Genomic DNA, 23779 nt, shown 5'->3' with positions numbered 1-23779 from the left:
AGTTTTGTGTAACATTTAATATGTGTGGCAAGGAACGCTTCTAATTCCATTATGGAAATATCCCGATTGAAACAGCAAATTATGCTCATTTGCCTCTAGTATGAGATATGACTTTCCTACTGACAAGACTCTCCAATGGAACCAAAAGTAATGAAGGGAATGTCCTTATGTTGGTGTTAATAGAATGAGAGTTTAGACGGAAAATCGAGTATATTGTGTAGAGAGACTGTAATATAGCTCAGATTTTGTTTGATGCTGTAGGTATATATGTATTCTTAAGCAGATTTACTGTGGTAGGAATCCATTGATGAGTTGACGATTAAAATTAGTTTCTTTCACATGTTTCAGTTACTAGGCGGTCAGTATTTCCATCTCATCCACTTCAGGCCACTGTCATTTCAACCTGATTGGAGGCGACAACACAATCCCTACACATAAAAAAAGTCGAAGACCGCTGCGCGATAATAATCTAATCGATTAATTAAACGCCGCGCCGTATAGAGGGGAACACCAGAATTCAGTTAAGCGGCCCGGAACATGGGCCCTGCAGTGATGCTTGTCTAACAAAACGCCTCCCATTTGGAGGTGTTCAGCTTTACGACATGCTTTCAACGTATTTCAGACCAGATTACTGCGGCGATAAGCGTCCACGACACGGCGCTACGGCTCTCGTAAGCACACACAGACCTTATCAGCTCCCGGGATCTCGGGGGCCCAGCGATTCAGATCGCTGTGTCAAGTATGATGCACGCATGGCGTTCTAGAAGTGCCGGCAATTAATCGCGTGCTGTCTGGAATAAAAACAGCTGCACCAGAACGTCGCGCGCAGCAACCCGTTCTCCTTCTGCGTGCCTCAAGCTATAATAAACAGACTTGCAGCAAAGTTTGACGTCGTCGTCCTCTGCGAGATTTAAGTAGATTGCGACGCTTAGCAGACGAGGACTATCAAATGCACAGTTACACTGGTTAACAGGAAACTTTTTACCTGTTCTGCATAATCTATAAGAGGTGTTTGCGTTAGACGCTCTTTCGCACGGCTTGTAATGGGATTCCATCTCGTATTTCCAGTCTTCACAAAATAAATCCTTATAATAAGCTCTCTTCATGCAAATTGGTTGCTAAGTTTGTAGACACGTGTTCATAGGCTCTTGTCCTCGATAAAAAGGCGGTAAGAAAAAAGTTATGTCGACTGTCATCTAACAATGGAGGTCTTCCGAATTTTTTACGAATTTCAACTTCGTGAGTCTGTAGTTGATTGACGAATACAGCTGAACTGTGTTCGAAAGGAGGAAAATTGTACTACAAGAATCATGTATCTCGCACAACTCCAAGGTGATGACGCAACCAGGGGGACGATCTCATTGGATGCATGCATCCGATTGTATTGAAGGTAGTCGTGGAAGAGCTCCCTCCCCCCTTCTAACATTCTGTCTTTCACACACACACACACACACACACACACACACACACACACACACACACACACACACACACACACACGCTGCAATCCCACGGTTTCAGTTAAAGTTTTCCAGGAGATTTACTTCATTTGTCCCTTACCAAGTATACTAAATTGACGACCCCTTTAGCTCACTTCCAGATCACTGACAATTGACTGAATAGGTCTCAGAGTTCTTCAACGGCCTACCTTGAATGAAAAGATTTAAAAAATAATCTCGCATGGCCGCAATAGAGTGCTATCTTGTCCCTGCTTATTCACACAACGTCTCTTACGACAAGTGAGGGAGAGTGTTATACCTCTCAGACTCTCACCTCTAGCCATCCCTGTAACAGGTTTAACATGTTATTTTATTCCATTTCAATGATAGTATTCGCTTTACGTGTGCTGCAGTCTTTTTCCAAAAATTACAAAACTTATTACGGAAAAGTAAAGTTTTTCCAGGTGTCACAGTCTGTCGTAAGGAAGAAATATTCTGTTCAAGCTCAAAAGTGCTTCAATCGAGAAAATCTTTTCAGTACCGTATTTAATAGTCTATGAGTTACATTATTATCTTACTATACATCAATACTTAATAAGGAAACAGACTGAAATAGAAGCTGTTGGCAACTAAGACAGATTTCCACTTTCGAGAGAGGGAAAATTATTAACACATTAAAGAAACTCAGCTAATTCACGTTCCGTGGTAGAAAACCTTCCATTGCAAGGTACTAGATGGTTCATGACAGAAGAAATATGGCTTAACTGCCCTCACGATACGTATCTAGTTTTAAAAATATACAGAGTTTTACTCACCATGAAACTATATAACTGAAGACTTAACAGTATCCTACAGATAGCCTTAATATACTGTGCAGAACTCGTAATATAAGACACAACCTTATGTCTTGAAACAACAAAAACAGAGGAAAAATGTCCGAAACTAATTTTGGCGTTTTCTTGTGAGGATTTCTTCATCTGATTCTAAAATCGATCGCTGGATTAAAATATCGACCACGAAACATCGCTCTTTTCTAGGTAAACTATCCACCAAGTATGACACATACCCCTCTATAACGAATCGCATCATTTTCTCTGGGCTGCTTCGTGCTCTGTCAAGTTGCTAGTTTTGCCCTGCGAACTCTATGTTTCTCTGTTACATAGTATTTATTACCTACATTAGTGCAAGTCTCCCTCTCTCTCTCTCTCTCTCTCTCTCTCTCTCTCTCTCTCTCTGTGTGTGTGTGTGTGTGTGTGTGTGTGTGTGTGTGTGTGTGTGTGTGTGTGTGTGTGTGTGCGTGTGCGTGCGTGTGTGTGTGTTATTGAGCGCGATTCATGCTTGTATATCATGTTTACTTCGCTGTGCCCCGATCGGGACACGACATTATAATATTATAAAGCTTTCATTTTGACAAAATTTTAATTTTAGTAGCGAGGTAAAATTTATCTTTAAATTAGTTAGTTAAAAGCGATCTAAACAAACGTATCTGTTCTAATTCTAATTTTAGTCACCTTCCAAAATTCTGAGAAGATATCCAGCGCTGTTTACTTCCATAAAAGAAATCGTGGGTGAAACTGCTACAATACTCGCAGCGACATGTCTAACCTTCCCGAATCGACCCCAATGACCTTATGAGCTCTTCGAAAGCACAGAAGACCGCCGGTTTCACTGCAGCTTCCACCCCGCCCATGAGCGTGACACGCTAGCATTATTGTTACCGCGTCCGTAATTTACTCAACGCAAAGTATCACCTGTACAAGGGACAGGCATGTTTTAAAGACAATACGACACTACTTATAAATTTAAGTACATACTGCAAGGCGTTTCGACGACTTAGGGGCTACATTGTTGCTCTACTGTACCTATTTCTTCAAAACAACCAACCTCTCCCCAACAAGTAAAATAATACCAACCTTTTCGCCTTCTACTTCAAAGACGCCTTCACCATTCCTGATAGCCTCAACTGTAACAACATCCTAGCCCTACGACCCCCCCCCCCCCCCCACCACCGTCCCCTCTCTGGTTGAGTTAGTTGTTCGTTAGCAGCGACAAGCAGCAATGCAGACAGGTTTATTGATAGAGTCTTTGTCAAAATGCTCCTCGTGTATAGATAGCAATCCCATTACACTAATTGTGTATCTGTTTGCGGGTGGTTGCATTACTCGGTGTTTCTGTTGTTGTATTACAGAGTTTTCCACTGTTGTGAAAGTATTTTCCCGTAGACAATGTTAATTTGACAACATGAATAAATCATAATTACTTCATTACTCCTTAATGAGTTACCGGCGACCTCGGTTACCTTATACCAAAATACTCAGAAGATATCCCTGAACAACCTTTTAAATTTTGTCGGTGAAGTTCTGGTTCCCCCGGTATACTTTTCCTACCGCGCTATGTTTCCGTAACGCACCAGGCTGGATTCAGTTTCTCTCAGCGGTCATACTGCTCCGCTTCAGCAGAGTATCTTGCTGTGATACTACACATTTACTTTATTAGGGAATTAAACTATAAATTAAAAAAGAGTGGAAACCCTGCCTTTCCAGTTTCTCTGTCTCTCGGAGACGAGAGTGAAACGAAAATTACTTAACATTATTTCCTCTGTACACGAGAAATGTCTGAGAATGTAGGTATGGAGCACATCATTGTATGGTAGCGTATCATGGACATGGGAAGAGAATCGAACCGTTTGATATGTGGTGCTACAGAAGAATATTGAAAATTAAATGGTCTGACACGGTAAGGAATGAAGACGTTCTACGCAGAGTCGACGAAGAAAGGAACACTCGGAAAATCCTGACTAGAAAAAGTGATAAGACGACAGGAAATCTGTTAGAACATCAAGGAATAACTTCCATCGTACTAGAGGTAGCTGTAGAGGGCATTAACCGTAGAGGAAGATAGAGATTGGAACATACCCAAGAAATAATTGAGGACAGGTGCTGCAAGAGTTACTCTGAGATGAAGAGGTTGGCACTGGAGAGGAATCCGTGGTGAATCGCATCAAACCACTGAGAAGACCAGTGACTAAAAAATGGAGTAGTTTTGGACCAGGCTAATTTTAAGGCAAGACCTTTCAGACTACAATTACTAGTGGGCACTAAGATGGCGGTGACCGTTAGAGAAGCCCCTTGATTTGAAGAAAGACGCCAGGAATACATGGATACATTACTGGGAGGTAGTTGGCGGTTAGGATAAGTCAGCTAACAGCAACCTAACAGATCTGCAGAGTTCCCTCAGAACTAGCTGGTAAGACAGCTTCTTGTAGGAATGCCTGATTAAGGTGGGAATGAAATATAATACCTACGCTGACAGTCTGCTGTTCTCTTGCTTGAACCGCGTTTTTAAACAGGTCCCAAAAGGTCTCTGTTAGTTGTACCTTATACGCCATTTAAAGTGGGTTCGCACTGTTTACAATATGTCCAGCGTATGTAAACAGTGTGCTATTTGTACCGTGTTCGTATGATGCAACAAGCAACTCTGAGCAATATCTATACAGTCATAGCCTGTTGCACAAAGTGCTTTATGTTTTTTAAATATTTTAGCGATGACAAACCTTTTATAGTGTGCTATTTTTTCCAATTGACGTCCCGTGCGTTATTCAGCGCAAAATGAACATGTTTTACAACAAAAGATTTTAAGACTCGAAGATGATAGCTTAGTCTGTTGAAACGGATTATCTTAAATGCAATATATATAATGCGATCTTGGCTGTTTAAGGATTGGATTGGATTGTTTGGGGGAAGAGACCAAACAACGAGGTCATCGGTCTCATAGGATTAGGGAAGGACGGGGAAGGAAGTCAGCCGTGCCCTTTCAAAGGAACCATCCCGGCATTTGCCTGGAGTGATTTAGGGAAATCACGGAAAACCTAAATCAGGATGGCCGGACGCAGGATTGAACCGTTGTCCTCCCGAATGCGAGTCCAGTGTGCTAACCAATGCGGCTGCTGAAGGGTTTTTGACTAAGGAAGTCATTCAAGGCTTGAGTTTACCAACAAATCTGGTGCGACAAAAAATCCAGCAAACGTTTATTCAAGAATTTCGTCACGAGAAACCACATTGTCAGATACATACAGGGTGCAAACCACAACGCCTCAGTTACTACGTGCACGATTTTCATATTCTCTCGCTCATAAGGTGCAAACTATGAGTTCAACAGAAAAAATGAACAGGAGCCCTTTTTATAAAAATTAATGTAGTTAAGTTTTGTACAGGACTACCTTTTCGCTAGAGGCCACTGTATTCAAGTTGTTCAAGAGAAACGTTCAAAAGTGAGCTTCCAACGCGTCTTTCCTGAATAACTCTGATACTGTGGCCTCCAGTGAAAAGCGTTTAAATTTCCTACAAAAGGGTTCTGTTCACTTTTTTTTCGGTAAGAATAATAGTTTTCATGTAGCAGACGAGAGAATATGAAAATTTCGCGCGTGGTTTTTGAAGGTGTTGTGGGTTGCATACAACCCTTAGACAGGGGCGGCTGAGTGACCCTGTATACTCTTTTCTGTAGCTGAGCAATGCTAGTAAACGGCCCACGGAATGCCGACTAAACGCAAGAGATTGTGTTGCGCGATGTGGAGGACGCTCGCAAATGTTGTGCTGCAAAAGGCGGAACAATAAATACGCTGGCGCGCCGGCATGTAGCGCTGGTAGCCGCGCTGGGGCCGCGAAGCGCGTGCCTCGCGGAGTCCCCGCTCAGCCGGCGGCGCGTCGCATTTAAATACAATCGCGGTCCGCAGCGCGGCGCGGCGCGGCCGGCCTCCGCCGGAATGCGGGCCCGTCTCCCGTGACGTCACCCACACACGTGCCTCTCCCACCACGCCGGACCGCTCCGCTGCCGCGACGGCGCCGCTCGGATCGCGTGCGTCGGGATGGAGCAGGGCCGCATTAAAGCGCGGGCCACATAAAACAAACTGCCGGAACAACTGATGCCCGGCAGACAAGGGGACCCAACGGCAATCTGATTCTTGTAATTTTTTATTGTTGCGGTTCGCGAAGCTTTGAGCTCAGAATATTAATCTCTCGAAATAAATTACTGCAAATATCAAAAATTCTCGAGGGAATCGACTTTGAAGTTTTCCGGCAGTCGTTAATATGCTAAACCGAGGTCGATTTTTTCTCGATTGGACGCTTGGCTGTGTGGCAGAATGCTCTATTGCCACTTGAGGGTTTAGGGCTCGATGCCCAGCTGAAGCAAATTTCTAAACAGAGGTGCACGTTCGACTAGCAATTCCGTGAAGCTTAAAAAATACACAGATGGAAGAAAAAACAGTAGCGCTCAAGACTGTTAGTCACTAGTTCAAGTCTCGTTTCCCTCATCATTTTTTTCGTTTCTTTCCTTCAGTTCGAATACTTATGTCATTTAAATATACAATTTCTCAAATATATGCTAATTAACAGATATCTAATTGCTATTTTTATGAAAAATGTACGTCTACTTATTTCTAATTACATATCAAACAAAAATCCAGTTTTGATTGCAAATATATGGTTCAAATGGCTCTGAGCATTATGGGACTTAACATCTGTGGTCATCAGTCCCCTAGAACTTAGAACTACTTAAACCTAACTAACCTAAGGACATCACACACATCCATGCCCGAGGCAGGATTCGAACCTGCGACCGTAGCAGCCGCGCGGTTCCGGACTCCGCGCCTAGAACCGCTAGACCACCGCGGCCGGCGATTGCAAATATATATCCTTAATTACTAATCTTTTATAAAAGATGATTTTTTAAATTTAAACAATCATTACAAATTCAACTCTTTTTCATCCTTTCTACGCTTCAGGGAAATGTTTATAGAATATGGGCCTCTGTTTAAAATTTTACAAGGATTGAGAAGTGAACCGCGCCACATGCGTGGTAGGCGAGCACTCTACCTCACAGTAGCATGGCCTGTCCAGAAAAAATGTACGTTACTTTAGCATATAAAAGGCGTTCGGAAAACTTCAAAGTCGATTTTTCTCGACAATTTTCGAAAGTTGCAGCGAACTGCTTTCGCCTATTGACATTTGAGTTCTGAACTTAACAGGCCATAAAAATAATAAAAAAAAATCCAATTTCCGTGTGGTCCCTTGTGAGATCCTTTGGAAGAATCGCAAGAAAATGTAATTCGTGTCCTAACGGCTGGCTTACATTACACTTGTGAGACCAATTCTTGAATATTGGTCTACGATCTAGAACCGTTGCAAAGTTAGATTAATAGAGCGATGTAGAGAGAATCCCATGAAGAATGGCGCGTTTCATCACCGGATGGTTCATCCGGTCTGACAGCATTATGGAGATGTTAAACAGCCTGCAGTGGAAGACGCAACATAATAAGCGTTGTACTCTGCGTAACTAAATCAATGAAGCACCCAGAAAACATGATCGGATATCGATGTAACTCTGTACACGTGCTCACTATTGGCTGGTGTGTAAATGATTATAGAAATGTAATTCGCTATGAGAGGGAGAATTGCCACTAGAATGACCTAGCGCTGCTCTTGTTTAGTGTTGTTGCCAGGCCTGGTAGTATATAGAAGAATCCTGAACAACGCCAGATGTTGAATGGTCACTGTGAAGGACACACAGATGCCGTGTACTCATGTGAGATAGCGTTATCAGCATCTGGCAGTGTTTTAAAGGGTCGAATTGTGGGCCTCCAATAGGCCGGCTGGTCGAATCGTGCAATATCCACATTTGTGGGGCATTCGGATGTGACGGTGCATGGGAACGTGAGAGTGGCATACTCGTTGTCAAAGCTCCGATCGACCCGGCCTGACCACGATAAGGTTGGATTGCCGTACTGTGCACCGAACACATCGTAACTCCCTCACAGCTGCGTCTGCGATCCAAGAACAAGTAAAGGGCTTCCTGAAAGATTCTGTGTCATCCGAAACGACTAGCAGCCGCTAGGCGAGGGAATTACCGTCCCTCGCATGGACTGACGTGTAGCATCACCGCTTTTCTACCACTTTTTCTCTTCTAGCGCAAATGCTTATGCGTTACGGCGCAAGTGATCTGTATGGATCAAAGGCTCATTTCGACTGCGATAGAGAATGAGATTATCTCTGACTTGTGATATAAAAACTCTGTGGATAGAATGTGGAACTTTACGAGTACTGTGGAAATACTTACTTCTGATGTACCAATTGCGGAAAGAAGAATCGCAGCATAACCGTAATTAGCAGCATTGTTGTAAGCAACAGTTTTGAATACTTGTAATTTGATTAATTGTGATAGGTTTTCATGTCATAAAAGAGGATGATCTATCCTGAAATGTAGCTATGAAGATCATTTATGGAAAAATATAATTTCATGAATGGAAACGGTACTTTTAATTCCTTGGTTATTTTTAACTTCTTCGTTGTATGTGACTCGGAACATTATTTGGTGTGCCCTAACTCGTAGCGAACTTTGTATCCTGCACGACTTTCGTTTGTGCTCTATTTTGAGACATTAATTCTTGAACCTTTATCGAAATTAATGCACAACTTACACACTGATTCCCACACTGCAGAGTGAGTACGTCATAGCACTAAAGACGGCTTTTCTATGGCGTACGATTGTGCCTCTGTCTATTTCAAGAATTATCAGAGTCGACGATCATCGGAATTCTGCAGAGTCTCAGAAATTTTATTCCAGGTGCTGACTTCGATATCGAGAGGCAGACAGAGTAGAATTATGAACAGTAACTGTCTAGTCATTTTGTTTCATAGATTCGAGAATTCAAACAGGAATTAATATTATAGCTGGGAGTGTGGGAGATATTTGTGTTAAAATATTGGGGAAGTGACTTTTCTCGCCCAAAAGTTTCCATACAAGTAGCTAACTAGATATTATTCAGTCATAATAATTTAACTTCAGTATAATGGGGAGAGAAGTTAAAGACGCTGACGCCACAACACAAACTGCTCCTATTACAATGAAGGCTTTCCCTGCTGGATACCTCAACTACAGGTGAATCTTCCGCGTTGTATGGCCGTGGTCCGTGAAACGTAAACGTCTCATGGACAATGGCAATAAAACCGGGAAGACACACCAGGAGCTAAGTCGTTCGATCGTGATAGCTTTCATTGTCCCGGGAGCATTTGTGTTGTGGTATTAACTGCCGCGTTTCGAGTGGTGAAGTGACCGGAGGAGTATTGTGTTCCGCGACAAATCCTAGTTTTGCAGTATTTCGGATGACCCATCTTCACGAGTATGGAGACGACTTATGGAGAGGCACAGCGGTCCTAGCCCTGACGTCATGCCATGAGGACATCGGATATGAATTCAGATCACGGCTAGTAGTAATCGAAGGAAATATGATGGCAGAACGGTACGTTACGAACAATCCTGCATCCTCAACTGTCACCTCTTATGCCACAGTGTCGTGTTTCCATTTTCCGGAAGGACAATACTCGTCCACACATCGCGTACGTCTCTATGAACTGTATGCCTGATGGTGAGATATTCTTGCGGCCAGCAAGATCGAGACACCAGTACCCGATAGAACTGCGTGTGACCAGCTCGAACGTAAACTTTGTCCCAGTGGCTGTTTCCAGGACATCAAGGACCAGTTACAAAACTTGTGAGCCAGATTCCATCAGGATAGGGTCCAACGCTTTGCGACACACTTCCTCACCGAATCTGTGCATCCATCCACGCCAAAGCGGATGCAACACCATACTGGTAAGATGGTTCACACTGCCACATTTTTTGTAAATTTGACTCGATTCTGTAATCACTCAAAGAACATCACATACCTTCTCAACCTGTGAAGTTTCATTTCGTTTCCTCCTACCCTTCTGGGTGGTTCACTATTTTCTGTCAGGCAGTGTATATCACGTAGAGATTTGGTATTGAAATTTCGCGAGAGTACGTTGTGGGAAGAGTCGGATAATTTAATACTTCCTCCCACGTACGTCTCGCGAAACTACTAAGACTAAAAAATCAGAGAAATTATTGCTCATTCGGAACTTGCCGACAGTAAAACTTCCCACGCACCATTCACGAATGGAAGAGCGAATATTATGGTACCAGAAATACCCTCTGCCACACACTGCAAGATGGCTTGGAAAGTATTGATGTAGACGTAGCTGTAGGATATGTAAGGTGCAAACTAGACGCCAGCACCACAATTGTGCACTGTGGATCCTATTACAACCATAGAAGGTGTAGACGTAATTATTTTGTATGGACTTATTCTACCAAATTAACTCAGACCTCACGTTTCAGTCTTCATGGCTCCTTGTGTCAGATTTCTATCGACAACCAGTCAGACGCGCGGCACTTTAATTGACAAAACCGCTAATATTTTAACCTTTATCCTTTTTTGCAGTTGTAGACAATATATAGGAAGTGCGCCTTCAGACACAATAAAAAAAGGATAATGTGGTGACTGTGGGCGTTGTTATTCAAAGCTGTTACAACTTTTGAAAGAACGATTTAATGAAATTTCGGAAGTTCGGAATCAGTCTTATTTCTTGGAAAGCCTACTTCTCCTATACCTCGATTCATTCAAACCAGGACACATAAGACGACAAGCTTTGTTTTCTTAATATCGAGGTCTTCCTGAGATTGTACCTGACACTGAATGATCACAAACGACCACAGAAAAAAGTGATTTTCCGAATTGAAATCGATAAAAACAGACTTTGAACATTCTTATTAGAAGACAGGCAAAACGTTTTGGCTTCACCAAGTAGTGAAAGTAATCCCATTCCTTCCTCCAATTATTCATTTTTATATCCGACGGACGGTCCCGCGCGACGCGTCAGTTTCCATCCCTGCATATCGAGAGTCATCTGCTCATAACACTCGTCATATTTCATGGACGGTTCAGTATATCGGAACAAGGTTTCCTGCAAATGATAGCACCCAAACAGGCACATATCATGTGTGCTAAATACTCGAAACTTTTTTATTGACCGAGATATGGAAGAAACTCGTCGACAGCAATGAGAAGTTGGAGGGACGGGACACGTCAACACGTCAATAGCGCATCAAGAAAAGTCAGGGGCTGAGTTTAAAGACGTCTTTATCACCTGCGGGGCAGAAGAGCATGACGAGTTAACTCATCAAGAGCATTTAAAGGAGGTAAATTTTCTTGACTGAAAAAAATAATTTAATGTTAGATTTGTCTCTCAAACATATCTGCTTATACTTACAGTACGTTACGTTTAAAACTGAAAAAAATGGTTCAAATGGCTCTGAGCACTATGGGACTTAACTACTGAGGTCATCAGTCCCCTAGAACTTAGAATTACTTAAACCTAACGAACGTAAGGACATCACACACATCCATGCCCGAGGCAGGATTCGAACCTGCGACCGTAGCGGTCACGCGGTTCCAAACTGACGCGCTTAAAACCGCACGGCCACACCGGCCGGCTTTAAAACTGAAATACCGATTTTTGGACAGATATTAACATCAATTTTTTTTTCTATTTTTAGATATGTACAAGCTTATACCGATTCCAGTAAGTCATGCTGAGTTCCTCAATGTTTCCAATTCATTAAAAAAATATCAATACGTTAAATTATAAATTATGTAACAATAAGGTCTGTAGCGCACAGTCCATCATCAGGCTACTGATCTATCTGCAGGTGGAGTACAGCCCTCCTTAGCTCTAGTACTAGGATGGGAAGCGTGGCGGGCCTAGTACACCAGTCGTCTATTACCCCCCCCCCCCCCCCCCCCGCCCCACCCCTCTCAGGAAACACGTCCAGTACTGATCTGATAGCAGGATGAGCGGGCCTGGGTGGGTCACACTGGAGGGTCACCTCCCCCGTCTGGGATTGACCCCGTGTCCTTCAGTATCGGAGTCTAGTGCTCTACCTGCTAGACTATCAAGACCATATAAATTCTGAGGTAAAATTTTGAACAATTGAAATAATAAACAGTAAGTGCTGCACTGTAGGCTTTTGATTCGAAGACTGCTCGAAAGTGGTATTTTTGTGGATTAGCCATCGCAAAATTTCCCCTGGTAGAGCGTGCACCGTAGGTTCAGGCTGGAGTTGTATAGGTTCTAAGTACGGCGGTGGAATGGAGACTGGCGCTTCTCGTGGTGCTTGCCAACTCATTGTCTCCATTTTCTACATTTGATGTGCGCAGAGTGTAATCTCTGATATGATAGGTGTGACAGGCCGCCGGGCTTTGAAGAAGTAACTTTGCTTTTTTTTCCTTGGTAAAGGAGAAAGTATAAATGATTCATGATGGTCGGTGAAATTAACAAAAGTCGGCCATGCGTATGAGAGAGAGTAAATTTGCATGGCGTAATTGGAAAGCGCCGACCTTTGGGGTCGTGTGTGCAGGGGCGTGCCGCCGCTCTGCCACGACAACGTCATAGCGAGGTTAGCCCAAGAGGCGCCGTCCTTCAGTACTCACAGGCCACAGGAATTTCATAATGCCTTCTTGCGGATACTAATGAGCTGAAGTTGTGTGTGACCCCCTCCAGCCAACAGTCTGGTTGTACAAGGCGTTCCTTGTACACTGCTGACGATTAAAATTGCACTGCCATGACGGCGGCATGCAACAAACATCAAACTGGCATGACGAGTGCCACAGGGTAGGACATACAAATGATTAGCATTTCTGTGCACTCATACAATGCAGACAGGATTAACTACATCTACATTCTCTATAGATGAGTAAAGATTACACAGGAGGTTTCTCATTAAGACATCGCGTTTGGATGTTGGCTGTTTGTGAGAATATCGTGTTATGCCTTGTGTGAGGGGAAACATCTACCAGCTGGTGTCGGAGCTCAACAGTGGCAGAATTGTGGCTGACGGAGACTGCACTTTATCATTTAGTGATACTGCTGTTCTTGTTGTTGGGAATTCCATTATTATCACGCGGCTGTGGAATCCATGATTTCAGGAGGGTCATCCTCCATGTAATACAATAGTGATTTTCATAAGTTTTGGGTGCACTGTTCACTAGATGTGAATGTAAACAGACTTGGCCTCTTCCGCATGTGAACATCCAGCTCGAATTAAATTTAAAAAGATGGACATGTGTAGTTATTTCTTTATCGGTTATTGACGAAACAAATTTTAATCAACTTTTAATGTTATTTCCCCCGATTTTTGCAATGAAATCAGCGGGAAGGATGATCTGTTTCTTCATATTGAGTTCTTCAAACTTCGGCACAAGATTGTAAACTGTCTCTCGCATCGCTTTCTCCACATTCACTCGCGATTTATATTTTCTTTTGATGACTGCCCATGCTGAAAGAGCTAACCTACATAAGTAGGATGATGCAAATACCATAAAAAATCGTATGGCCTTCTCACTCACGGATACTCCTGCTTTAGTAAGCTCCAAAACTAAGGCAGTGATGAGAAAACTAGCTCCGACTTGAATGTGGAGTTTGAAGAAATATCAGTTAACTCCTCCTGTTCTTCAGACGTAAGTGTTGGTGCTAGTTGGGTACTGACAGGGGCTTTGATCCCGTAGTGTTGACTGATTTCTTCTGGATTGTACTTCACACGTTACGCACTGGGTTCCGTTAAACGATCCGCAAACACAGGCTTCAAACCTTCGTTCGATAAAACCAACATTCAAGCTGCTTATTACTGAATAAAAGGAATGAGTTATGTAGTAGAATTCGACGGCTATCTGCCACGCTGTCTTATTAACAGCAGCTATTGGTGGTCCTCCGCATATAAGAAAACACGCGTGTTTTCTTATATAATGCAATATAGTCGACGAAATGAAGTTGGTTTACGCTTTTTTTGTGAAGTTGGTGGCGAAATTTAGAAGAATTTGTACTTACAGTTTCCTTATGGTCCATTTGTGCAGAGTCTCACACACACTAAAGTGTACAACAAGCTGTGTGTGTTGTTTGGTGTGTAAGAGACTCTGCACAAATGGACCATAAGGAAACTGTAGGCACAAATTCTTCTATATTTCGTCACTAACTTCACAAAAAGATCGACAACCATCTAAGAATTGGGTGTTTTCTTATATATTGCAGTAATGTCAACGAAATGAAGCGGACTCTCACGCATCGACATCACATAGAAATAGCATAACAAACACAAAAAACGCACTTGAAAATGGGAATCATTCCCCGAAACGCGACGTGCGAAAAATAAAATAAAGAAAATCGTGACTGGTAGCAGATGAGTCATTTATAAACAAACCAAATATTATACTTGCGTAATTCAATGATATTTAAATACTTAATGAAATAAAGTAACAACCTTTCCAGCTTCATTTAAATACTGTTATGTTAAGACAATATTACTAAACTAGCAGGGGCCCCGTGATGTTGCCCGCGTTTAAATACCTCTGCATAACGTAACATTAATGTTCAAATGGTTCAAATGGCTCTGAGCACTATGGGACTCAACTGCTGAGGTCATTAGTCCCCTAGAACTTAGAACTAGTTAAACCTAACTAACCTAAGGACATCACAAACATCCATGCCCGAGGCAGGATTCGAACCTGCGACCGTAGCGGTCTTGCGGTTCCAGACTGCAGCGCCTTTAACCGCACGGCCACTTCGGCCGGCAACATTAATGTTAGTAAGGATGGAGCAGGATGAGGGTTGTATAGGCAAGTATAATTTAATACGGTGACGTTCAAAATTCATAGAGAGTATAACTTTTTCTAAAACAGCTAAGTGTCTCACATCGCTCTTTCTATTGAGATATTTGCCAACCACAGTCACTCATTTCCACCCACCACAATATGAATGACACACGCTGAGGACTGTGTCGCCATTACATTCCATCGCGAATGAAATAACAGAAACATTTTCACATATACGATAAAGTTCTGAAGTCATATATTATTTAGTTTTAACTGAGAGTATTTATTGCTCCATATTTCGCGCATTTTTTCCCGTCATACTCACCCATTGTCACGATCAAACTACCTTACTAACAGCATAACCGCATTCATAATACCCTTAATGAGATATTACATTCTGACCCATGTAACGCCGGATTTCTCACCTACTGCGTAACATTTTTGACCATTGTAATAAATGTGCACCGCGCAAAATAAGTTGACCGCTCTGGCGAGTCAGGAAGGAGTACTCACCGAGCCGGAGCGTGAGGTTGACCTGGTTGGGGTACTGGACGCCCTCGTACATGGTCTCGGACTGCCACCAGGTGACGTTCTCGTTGTTGTTGAAGTCTGTGAGGAAGGAGGGCGGGTGTGTGCCCGCGACGCAGATGTCGCACGACTTGCGGCTGCCCGCCGTGCCAGTCTGCACGCAGAACTCGGACGGCTGCAGCTCGCCGCACGTGTTGGTCGCCTCCACCTGCAGCTGGAACGCCGCGTTCTCGAACGGCGGGATGCACCGCTGCAACACACAACATCGCATAGCCTCCGTTAATTCTGCTGATTTCCTTCCGTGTGGACTAGGTAAGAGATAAAAGAAATTAGATTTAACAACAGCCTATCACACTGCATGGAGACGAAGTTTGATACTTAAGTTCGTGAGTCTTATTTCCTATCGTGTCCTAGCAAGACTGCCAGGAAACGTGCTGAACACAAGAACATTCAAAATGATTATTAGGAATACGTGAGCAATCAAATGAAATTAAATAATGGTCTTTCTCTAGGATCCGTCTTAGGTCCATTGCTCTTTGGCTTGTATATTGCTGATATGCCTGCATTAACATCTTTAAAATTTGGATATTCTGATTATTTGGAGCACTACATACACAACAAAAGAAAATTAAGCAAACGGCGGATGTTCTAACAAGTGATAGTGTGATACGCAGCTTGCTCTGTTCGTCCGCGATACCCAGGAATGAGTAAATACAGGTCACCAGGTAGATGCTATGTCTCTTGACTCGTGGAAGTCATTTGACAGAGTTGCACACTGTCGCAAATTGTAGCAAAATACAGAGAATCGACGCGTTGTGTAGGGACTGTCAGTTGACCCTCAATACAAAAAATGTCGTGGAGGTATGTACCGTCCATGCAACTAAATGAAGGCAGTTTGTTGTCATACGCGTTTCGCATCATTTGTTTGGGAAGCATCATCGGTGGCCTGAAATACATGTATATTTTTCTACATTCAATAAACGTATTATATGAGAGATATAATAAGGCGATATATTACATTTTGTCATGTTTTTCTCTTGCTTTTTAGGTTAGAAGGAATTTTTATGGCACAAGTTTCGTATTTGTGCTACGAAAGTTGCTTCTAACCTAAAAAGCAAGAGAAAAATACGACAAAATGTAATATATCAGCATATTATATCTATCAAATGACACGTTTATTGTATGTAGGAAAAGATACTATATTTCAGGCCACTGATGATGCTTCCCAAATAAATGAAGCGAAACGCGTATGGCGACAAACAAACTGCCTTCATTTAGTTGCATAGACGGTACAACCTCCACGGATTTAGAGCAGCTAAGGGAAAGACGGAAAACAGATAAAAATGACGATAAAAATGTAACGCACTGCGAATACATACATAGAAAGACCCTTTATTGTATGATTACACAATTATACGTCAATCAGTGGAAGCAGTTCCTCCCATAAAATATCTAGGAGTATACGTACCGTGCGATTTGAAACGGAATGATCACATAAAATCACAAAAGGAAGATGCCAAATTGGGATTTATTGGAAGAATCCTCAGGAAATGTAGTCCATCAACGATGGAAGTAGCTTACAAGACAGTCGTTCGAACAGTACTTCAATATTGCACGTCAGTATGAGATCCGCACCAGACAGGATTGAAAGAGGAAATAGAGAAGATCCAAAGAAGAGCAGCGCTTTTCGTTATATAGTGCAGTGCTTGTGTCATTCCGAATTACAACGCAATGTCCCTTCGTACGTTCACGGACGTCCGAAGGAACACGCACTGCGGCGACTGCAGGCGTTATGAGATACTTGAAACGTATTCGCGGTTGTGAATACAGACAACTATCAGCTGTATAACGGGATCACAACAATGAAATTTCGTTGTCATTTCATTATACAGCTGATGGTTGTCTATATTCGCAGCTGCGAATATATTTCACTCATTTAGTTACACATTCATTTAGTAAACACGAAAGCGTGAAAGATAGGATGAAGCAACCGCATTGGAAGACGCTGCAAGAGAGGCGTTCTGCATCGCGGTGAGGTACGTTCCTAGACGAGTCAAGAGGTATATTACTTCCTCCTACGTGTATCAAGTGAAAATACCATGAAGATAAAATCATAGAGGTTCGAGCCCACACGGAGGCTTACCAGCTATCGTTCTTCCTGCGAACCATTCGCGACTGGAACAGGAAAAGGGCGGAAGTGACACCGGCATACAAAGTATCCTCTGCCACATACGGAAAGGTGACTTACGGAGTATACATTTAGATGGTTTGGTTGCAATAGCTAATTGTTTTCGTAAATGGAGGTTCCAACCAATTCAACTAAGACGGAGGTTTCATGGTTTCATCTAAATAATAAACTCACAGGTCTAGAACATAGATTCCTCACAACAATGTCACCTTAACACACAATAAAAGTACTAAGGACACACATCAAAAAAAGTTTTGCATCACCTCGGTTCCGAGAGTTCCGAAACCTGAACAGAAAACTGGAACAGAGATCAACATAGACATCATTTCCGCCCTTTTTATTCCTCATGAAAGCCACAAATTGCATGCTGTACCACCATACAGCGAGACCTTCAGAGGTGGTGGTCCAGATTACTGTACACATCGGTACCTCTAATACCCAGTAGCACGTCCTCCTGCATTGATGCATGCCTGTATTCGTAGTCGCATACTATCCACAAGTTCATCAACGCACAGTTGTTCCAGGCTGTCCCACTCCTCAACGGCGATACGGAGTAGGTCCCTCAGAGTGGTTGGTGGGTCACGTCGTCCATAAACAACCCTTTTCAATCTATCCCAGGCATGTTCGATAGGGTTCATGACTGGAGAACATTCTGGCTACTCTAGTCGAGCGATGTCGTTATCCTGAAGGAAGTCATTCAAAAGATGTGGACGGTGGGGGCGTGAACTGTGTCCGTGAAGACGAATGCCTCGCCAGTATGTTGTCGATATGGTTGCACTATCGGTCGGAGGATGGCATTCACGTATCGTACAGCCGTTACGGCGCCTTCAATAACCACTAGCGGCGTGCGTCGGCCTCACATAATGCCACCCAAAAACAGCAGGGAGCCTCCACCTTGCTGCACTCGCTGGACAGTGTGTCTAAGGCGTTCAGCCTGAACGGGTTGCCTCCAAACACGTCTCCGACGATTGTCTGGTTGAAGGCATACGCGGCACACATCGGTGAAGAGAACGTGATGCCAATCCTGAGCGGCCCATTCGACATGTTGTTGGACAAGTGAAAGTAAGAAACGTCTGACAGTGTTTGAAATGGGCCTCATTTTGGCCGTCCATTTGGGCTACTAAAACGGACGGCCAAAATAAGGCCCATTTCAAACACTGTCAGACGTTTCTTACTTTCACTTGCTGCACTATCAATTTAACTTGGTCATTCTACTTTTTTTCCGCTTAGTGTTAATTATTTTGCATCTGTCCACCTTCTAGGGAATTGGCATTCATTCATCAAGTGGAATTGTTCTTGTTCAGCATTTCCTTAGAATGATTTGCTTAGTTCCTGAATACGAAACATCTTTGCGCTTGCCTTGGTGGATGTGTTACATGTGTCCTCCACTGCTTTTACGTTAATCTTCAATTACTCTTTCAAGCTAAAGACAGTTTGTCTCAGTGTGTGGCATATCGGATTTAATGAGGCAACACACATGAACTTTATCATCACTTACAAATCCTCTATCACTTGGATTAAAATCACGGAGCTTGCTTCTACACTTAACTGGCAAACTCTCTTAGCTCTGAGAAGGGCTTCTCAGTAATTTAACAGTTTTTGGGTTTTGTTTCATATTACCACGCCTACTGTGAGACTCCTCATTTTGCTGCTGCATATCGATCACCATTAGTAGCTAGGTTTCCTCAAATTTCTTCATACCGTAGTTGTTTGTTATATCTGTGGCTTAGATGCCACAAAAACGACATTGCATAAACGGCATGGTAATGAAGTACGAAAAAACAGTGTATACCATAGCTTGATAATGACTTAATAGTTGATGCGATAAGCAGACATTATAAATTCGACGAAAATAATCAGTGCTCTTTTGAATACTTAATATGCTTTCTTGCTCACCTTATAAGAGCTCAAGCGATTGCTCTTTGTACGACAAAGAGGCGACGAGAACCTGTTTTTCTCGTGGAAATTTACGACTTTACGACTTCTCGATTAATATAACAGCAGCTCTGCTTGCCGAACCGCTTCACCGACATAAAATATGGAAACAAGTTATTCCTGCCCATTATATCTTATAAAATCCGGAACTTTGAACGTCCATGGCGTTGTAAACATACTCAGAAAACGTTCATACTCAAAAAACTTTCTATCTGCGTTCGTCGCCTGTCTGTTGCTGGGGTTTTTCTCCTTCACTGAATTATTCTTTTGGATTCGACGCAATTTTTACACTGCATTCAACTGCATTGCAATATCAGTCGCACCCTCTGGGAGGACTTTGTCAGACAATAGGTGTGTAGGCTTCCGCGGCATCAGACAGTTTCAGTAACATTCTCTTTGGTGAGTCAGCGCGACATCCTGTGAAACAGCCGAACGTTTCTTTCCTTCCTTGCTGGCCCCCTTTATCTAGCCAATGTCTTATCAGGACTGGTACAGTAGTTCTCCAGTTTCGCGGAGAGCAACTCGTATATATTCATACCATTATATTGGCTATAATTACAAATGGGTCGCCACTCCCAAAGGCATTTGAAGCTACTGCCAATTCCATCATCGAGAGGACAATCACTTTCTTGTCCGTCTATCTGTTCAAATGTTAAAAACCGTTTTTCTCGGGCACGGATGGACGTATAAATTTGGAAGCTATGTCACATACTGAGGTCTATGGTCTCTTGGTGGTGTAAAACACTGAAGCTTCTAAGTCAAGGCAATCAAGAGATACTTGCAAAATCACTCATCAAAATCAATAGCGTACTGTCTTAGAATGATGAAATTCGGCAAGAAGCAAGGTTTCACAGTACAACTTAAGCAAAAGGATCAGAAAATTGTTAATTTGTAATCGTATCACACGAAAAAATTCCTTTAGTCATTTGATATTCGATGTCAAACTTGAAATTACTCAGTAGTTCTGCATTCAGGCAGACTGGGTCGCAATGGTAAAAGTCAAACATCAAGCAAGGAATGACTTCATTGCTCCCATGACGCGTTTCCGAATTTATCCATCATCAGATATCAAGGAGCGATTACTGCACGTAGATAGGGCTTTTCATGTTATATGTGAAACAAACATTAGCAAGCTAATCCGAAACGTCATATCTAAGTCACTAATTGCTTCTGGATATTTGATGATGGATAAATTTCGATACGTGTCATATAAACAATAAAATCATTCCTCACCTGGTGTTTGACTTTTAGCATTGCGACCCAGTCAACCTGAAGGGAGAACTACTCATAATTGTAATGTTGGCCTGCCTCCTGCATGACTTAATGTCATGTTTATATTATTGAAATTAAAACATTGTCGAAAATCTTGGTATTCCTTTGACCCATATCTTGTTGGTATCACTGTCGATAACAGGGAAAAGTGGTTGAGAATCTCGGTCACGGGAATGGATGAATTATCTATACGCATAATGAAGTTTGTACGGAACCCTCAGTGTGCAACTCCTACTCGCACCTAAACATTTTTTTTTTCAGAATGTTTGCGCTTAGTATAGCTGAGGCGGCATGTGAGAACCAGTTCGGTATTTACCTCAAATGGAAAACCGCTTAAAAACCACATCCAAGGGGTGGCCGACACACCGGGCCCGTCGATAATGTGCGAGGTGGGTTCTATCCGGGTCCGGTGAGTTTCCCCCGTGTCTGGAATGCGGACACCTTAACTCCCTCGGTTATCGGGGCGTGTACTCGAACATTTCGTCCAGCTCCAACATCCCCATATTTTTGACATGGGAACAAAGCCAGCAGCTCACTCGTTCCCACAATCACAAAAAGCCTTAGGAATGCACTGGTTAAATGATGTACAACAGTAAATGTGCTTTGTGATAAGAAGATCCCAGACCAACTCAATTCCAAAATGATCCTCTCTTTAATCCGCCCAGTAAACTAGTACTGTGCAGAGTCATAGCCAGCAACATAGAAGCAACGCAGAATCTTATTGTAATGGGAATCAAAATTGCTTCGCTGGATATCTGGCATGACATGAAATTCGCAGGCAGTATAGAGTGGCACCTATTGGTGAGAAGATGGTAGGCCGTCTACGTTGCTATGACAAGTACTTCGAGCAGATGAAATGAATGTCGTGTGGCGAGGGCCTCCCTACCGGTAGATCTGATCACCTGGTGCAAGTCTTTTGAGGTGGCGCCGCTTCGGCGACTTGCGCGTCGATGAGGATGAACTGATGAAGATGATAAAGACACAAACACCCAGTCCCTGAGCGGAGAAAATCTCCAACCCAGCCGGGAATCGAACCCGGGGCCCCCGGCATGATAAGCCGGCGCGCTGTCCACTCGGCTACGGTGGCGGACTTCAAGCAGATAAAGAAGCAACAGCAAAACGCGGGTTTTCGCTGGAAGTCTTTGGTAAGTCATTTATTGGGAGCGCGAGGCAACATTAGCTAGATACCCTTCATATAGACTTCAAAACAGCGGGTCTCTCTCCTGACCAAGCGCAATACAGCAGTAAGTGGAGACCCCGCGACATTACAGGACAAAAACTGAAAAAGTATAAAAAAAGTAAGCCCTGTATGAACTTGACACTCTGCTCACTCCGACTAAACCTTTCGCTAATCACTCTTCGCTGAAAGCCTTTTGCTAGTCTGGAAACAAAGTTTAGTGTTACAAAACACGTAAGTGAAAATATTCATTTCTGCATCAAAACTTTGGCTGCTGGTGACAACGCTCGCCGAATAGTCCATCTTCCTAAAATTGAAAATTCGATGCAGACTTTAAATACAATCTATAGCTTAGGAAAACCGTTCTCAAGGCACAGGGTCCTGCTTAGCACTTCAGGCTGCTACTTCTCATGTTCACGTGGCTCAGCGGGTATGGCATTGCCCGTGAAAGATAATGACCGCTTCGAATCCTGATTCGGCATATATCATTAGTATGTTAAGAAGATTATTTTCAGGGGCTAGTCAGCTGCTAAGAGGGCATTTCAGTCCCACCACTGTTCCGACGTGTCAAGCGCACCACACAGTGTTCATGAAGAGTACCACAAAGTTCAGAACTCTCCGTTGTCCAGTAATGAGCTGAGGTGCTTCTATTTTTATACTTAGCTTCAACATGTAAAACGTAATTCAAGTTTCTTCAGTAATTTCTATCATTACTCAAACAAAATAGCAGTTTATAGGTTTACAGGTTGAACAGGTCTTTTATATTTTTCTGTAGTCTTCTTTTGTTATTTGTGTTCTTCTTGCTTCACTGTGGAATTTTTTACATTATGGTTTCCTTTAAAACTTTGCGTAATTTTTCTGGTACTTCTACTTCTTTACTAATTTGTGATGTTCTATAGGAAAATTTATCCGATAATCTTCCTTACTTTTGTTGTTTTCTTTTAACATATAGAACGGTGTCTGTCCTTCTATCCAATTAATAGATTTTTGTTTTGTTTTGAGGGTACGGTATTTCGCCTGTGTTTAGGTAATCCGATGATTTTATAGCGTTTGGATAAGTTTTGTTCATGGTGGTAAGTTCCTCTGTGGCAAAGTTCCAAAAGTCTTTCACATTTTTACAAAGGACTTCATGTCCGTCATTATCGTTTAAGTTGCAGGTGGTACATCTTGGTTAATCCGCTAACTTTATCTTGTGGACTTAGAACTTGTAGGCATTCTTCTGTCGACTGATATCTACCATGCCGATTCCACTGTCGATGCGAGGTCAGTTGAACTTCATTCCTGTTCCTATCTTCCACTAACCTTCGGTATATTTCTGTGACATTGGTCATATTCTTTTCCTGGATTTTGAGTTGAATGTACCTGCATTCGATTAGGCAGAGTTTCGGATGGGAAAGGTAATAGGTATCTGTTGGACATTTATTGGCGGATTAAAAGTGTCTGGAATTATTTGATTTTAGAAGTGTGTCCTTAGATTATTTTGTGTTATTTTACATTGTTTATACATGGCATTGGTCCTTCTAGAACAGACATTCGAAACGGAATTGTTTAGTGTCAACGGTTTTCGTTGTGAAACTTGTTTCGATCAGATCATGATCCGAAGAAGTATATACGAAACAATCTAAAATCAGAGCTTCTTGTATTAAGCTTTGATTTCCTCAGGGAAGCTGTATCTGTGGGTCTTAGCTTTGAGAAACGCGCATAAAAGTGCTTTGAAGACCTGAAAAGTTCACCCTCCC

General features: G+C 42.6%; 1 protein-coding gene across 1 annotated transcript in view; it reads right to left on the bottom strand.

The window, feature by feature from the left end:
- LOC126481697 (laminin subunit gamma-1) overlaps positions 1 to 23779 on the bottom strand; it is a 1171409-nt gene that overhangs the window by 809507 nt on the left and 338123 nt on the right. Inside the window, exon 2 of the mRNA XM_050105645.1 lies at positions 15454 to 15718. Coding sequence (XP_049961602.1) covers positions 15454 to 15718 — 265 coding nt within the window. The remainder of the gene's footprint in view (positions 1 to 15453; positions 15719 to 23779) is intronic.

The sequence above is a fragment of the Schistocerca serialis genome, chromosome 5, assembly GCF_023864345.2.
Source record: "Schistocerca serialis cubense isolate TAMUIC-IGC-003099 chromosome 5, iqSchSeri2.2, whole genome shotgun sequence".
Taxonomy (NCBI): domain Eukaryota; kingdom Metazoa; phylum Arthropoda; class Insecta; order Orthoptera; family Acrididae; genus Schistocerca; species Schistocerca serialis.
This window is presented reverse-complemented; position numbering and strand designations above follow the sequence as displayed.